General features: G+C 30.6%; 1 protein-coding gene across 1 annotated transcript; it reads left to right on the forward strand.

The window, feature by feature from the left end:
- Window positions 1-306: 306 nt before the first annotated feature.
- On the forward strand, window positions 307-3,288 carry LOC132611272 (putative E3 ubiquitin-protein ligase XBAT35). Its single transcript, XM_060325693.1, has 5 exons — window positions 307-434; window positions 1,279-1,393; window positions 1,902-1,982; window positions 2,305-2,393; window positions 2,487-3,288. Exons 1-5 carry the CDS (start codon window positions 333-335, stop codon window positions 2,598-2,600), a joined length of 501 nt encoding a protein of 166 aa, XP_060181676.1. The 5' UTR covers window positions 307-332; the 3' UTR covers window positions 2,601-3,288.
- Window positions 3,289-3,523: the final 235 nt, after the last annotated feature.

A 3,523-nucleotide genomic window follows, 5' to 3' on the forward strand; every position in this document is an offset into this window, starting at 1 on the left:
AAAAACCTTTTCTTTCACCCTACAAAGCATAAGCACCTACTCATATTAAAAATAAGAAACCTAATGAGAACGGTTTGATGTTTTCGTCCGCTCATTATCAATAGCTTAAAACTAGTCACGATTTATTTATATCTTTTTCTTTTTGTGACTAGTAGAAAATTGTTTACTAAAGATCAAACTTATGCTATTCATTAGTATTATAAGAATATATGCAGTTAGCACGTCCATATTCATCTCTTACTTCAATTATTATTTCTTCGGGCAAATCATTTAATTTTTCTCGTTATAAAAATTAAGGCAAGTATTTCGATTTTCTTGTCAAAGTTTATCAAATGGGGAGGCAGAATCGCTTAGAGAAGCGTTTGTATGAACAAGCAAGTGTTGGAAACGTCGATGCCATCAAAACCCTCCACCAACAAGGCGCTGGCCTTGAGGTATTATTATTCAAAATTATTCTTCTCAAAATTGCAGATTACATATATAATCTCAACCACTAATCATTTTGGTCTTGTTATCATTCACTCATTTTGCTTTTCAACCTCCTGTTGTGATAATCCATCTATAGTATGTAACACACACTAAAATATCTGTCCAGTTGATCTTTTGAATTCGCTTCAAGCTATCCCCAATTTTGAAGTCCTATATCATCCCTCCTTCAGGGCGGATGCATAGTTAAGGGTACATATTCAACTGAATCTTGTAGCTTCGGTCAAAACCTTATATTTTGTCTTAAAAAAATTATGTCATATATATAAATTATTAATTTAAAACCGATTAAGTCAAAAGGCTAGACTTCTGAACTCATAAACTTCAAATCCTGCGGCCTATGATATCTCCTTCCTTTTTTAAATATACGTATGAGCTCTATATAGATTTATCTTATTTTATTTGTATGAATTGCTTTTCATTTTTCTAACTTTGGAATTTTACATTTTAAGTGGAAAACATGTGAAGTGGAGGACACTACTACAAGGAAACTAGAGTGTTAAAACATAATAATATAATTAAGTAGGATTAGAGTAAATAAAATTATGCTATTTATACGACTTAAGCATTTAGATATAGATGGTCACACACTTCAAGACTTAATAATTAGTAAAGTGTATTTAAGAGTTTATACTAGCTAAAGTGTGGTTTATTCGATTGATTATATTTCTTTGTGTGCGCGCATGGACGCATTTATGTTTGTCATTTGTGCCTATAAACGCATGTAAATTTTGACTATTAAGTTAGTATTTCTGGAATTTGTTTTTTTAAAGTGTAATGTGTTGATTTCAGTGGAATGATAGGGAAGGTAGGACAGCTTTAATTGTGGCGTGCATGGAACCCGAGCTCTACGATGTTGCGAGAACTTTGATACAGTTGGGTGCTAACGTCAACCATTACTGTCCAGGTAATGTTACATATAGTTATCTTTTAGATGATTTGAAAGTGAAACTATTAAATTATCAGTATAGAAATTTAACTTTTCATGGATATAATCGGGATGTTGGAATATAAGGTGAATTCCTCAAAATATCATACGGACCAATTAAAAGGGATGAAAGAGGGAGACAAACTTAAAAGCACAACAGGAATTTTCTTACAAAACAGCACTATATTACAAGGGGAGTTCATATAGGTGACAATAAGTTGTCTTCCTAGACTTAAACCTATAAATACTTTTACATCGACTATCAACTTAGTTATGTTTTCATAACATAAAAGTCATTTAAAATTATATAAAAGATCATGCGCCTAAAATAAAGTACTATATAACTAGGAGCATATATGAACCTAGACACTTCTTAAACATCCATACAATTAAGTTCACTATATTTCTAACACAATGATCTGCTACATCATATTATGGGTTTCTGTTTGATCATTTCTTTAACACCTCTATGTGCTTACTTGTTTAGGAAGAGGTGGGGGTACTCCTCTACATCATGCTGCAAGAAGAGATTTTGTGCCGACAGTTGATTTACTTCTAGCACGTAGAGGTATATCTCTACTGAAACTATGGTACATACAATTCATTTAATGTTATCAAACCTTTGACTGAAGGACAAGAAAATCTCATAAATTTCTTAATAATATCCACGATTTTCCATATTACATATTAGGTAGTAATACTCTTATTTAGTATACAAAATTTACTTTAGTTAGAAATTGAAAAACATATTTTTATCTAATTTCAAGTATATATCTTATTTAGACATGAATAAGATTTGGCATCTGACTCTAACTTTGCAGTAGTCTTCCAATATTGACACATGCGCTTTCTTCCTTCGTTTTGCATGTGTTAAATCTTAATTAATTAAGCAAATGCATTTAGAAGGAATGATGATGACCAAACACCCCTAGATGTTGCTAGAAATAAAGGTTACATCGATGTTGTTCGGGCAATTGAGGTACATATATATGATGTTCACCTTTCATTTGTAAGCTTCTCAAACTTTTTTTATGAAGATGTTTTAATTTTCATTTCTCACATTGTTGTTCAGGGCCATATGGACTACCAGCGTAGAAGTGATAATTCATTTTATGTAAAATGCTTCTGGCCGTGCTTCGGGGTTCTTCTTCTGGCCGTGCTTCTTCGACTTATGAAATTAATCTGATTAGATGCTCCTGTTCAAGTGGTGTGGTATATATGTCTTGTTGGAAATAAAGTGTAGCTACTTTTATTTCCATATGTTGTTTGTCAAAATGAAGCTAAGATATCTACATATGTAAATAGAGTTTAAGTAATATATACTGTTAGTGTGAATAATATTTATATTATCGGTATCAGGTTATTTTTACCTATTGTAACAGGCAGCATATCTTATTTTTAAAATTTTAAATTTCATATTTAATATTTTTACACCATCAAGTCAACTTTACCTGTTATAACAGATAAATATTTTATTTTTAAAATATCAAACTCCATATTTTAAGGAGACTTACTTATAAATACTTTTTGGATATATAACCTGAAAGTAGAATGAACACTTACCTACTTTGTTCTGTTCCTATAATTTAAAAAAAAAAAAAAAAAAAAAAAAGACCCAATTCAGCTTCCTCGTCTTCAACATGTCTAAAAGTGGCATTCTTTGTATCTAAGTTCGATTATCCACATAGACTTTTCTCTTAAATGAGCATTGTGTTAGGATTTTGCCTTGATTTTCTTACCATATTTGAGTTTTACTTTTCTTTTGAAGGAAAGTCAAAATATAACCGTAATTATTTTACTTTTTCCTAAAGGAAACTATAAATCTTTCAAATTTGAGTAACTCTTTTCTTGGAGGAAAAGTTTTAGACATCTATAAATTGAAGACCTTCTTCTCCTCACAACTAGAGAACACACAATAGCATCTACAATGTAGTCATTTAGAGAGTTTTGCTTAAGGGGAGATTTATTTCTCAATAGTTTTAAAATTTTTTTTTTATTAGTATTATCATGTGTAGGTCAATTGACCAAACTCATGTCATATAATAAAGTCTTTTATAGTTTTTCTTGTCGTCTGATTTATCGTCGTTGAAGATTTACAATTGTTAGCTT

Source organism: Lycium barbarum, chromosome 9 (assembly GCF_019175385.1).
Source record: "Lycium barbarum isolate Lr01 chromosome 9, ASM1917538v2, whole genome shotgun sequence".
Classification (NCBI taxonomy): Eukaryota; Viridiplantae; Streptophyta; class Magnoliopsida; order Solanales; family Solanaceae; genus Lycium; species Lycium barbarum.

Excerpts from the sequence above, each read along its gene's own strand:
- LOC132611272 (XM_060325693.1), top strand. The coding sequence starts at position 333 with ATGGGGAGGCAGAATCGCTTAGAGAAGCGTTTGTATGAACAAGCAAGT. Across the intron at positions 435-1,278 it reads AACAAGGCGCTGGCCTTGAG|TGGAATGATAGGGAAGGTAG; the intron begins GTATTATTATTC and ends TGTTGATTTCAG. Across the intron at positions 2,394-2,486 it reads ATGTTGTTCGGGCAATTGAG|GGCCATATGGACTACCAGCG; the intron begins GTACATATATAT and ends ATTGTTGTTCAG.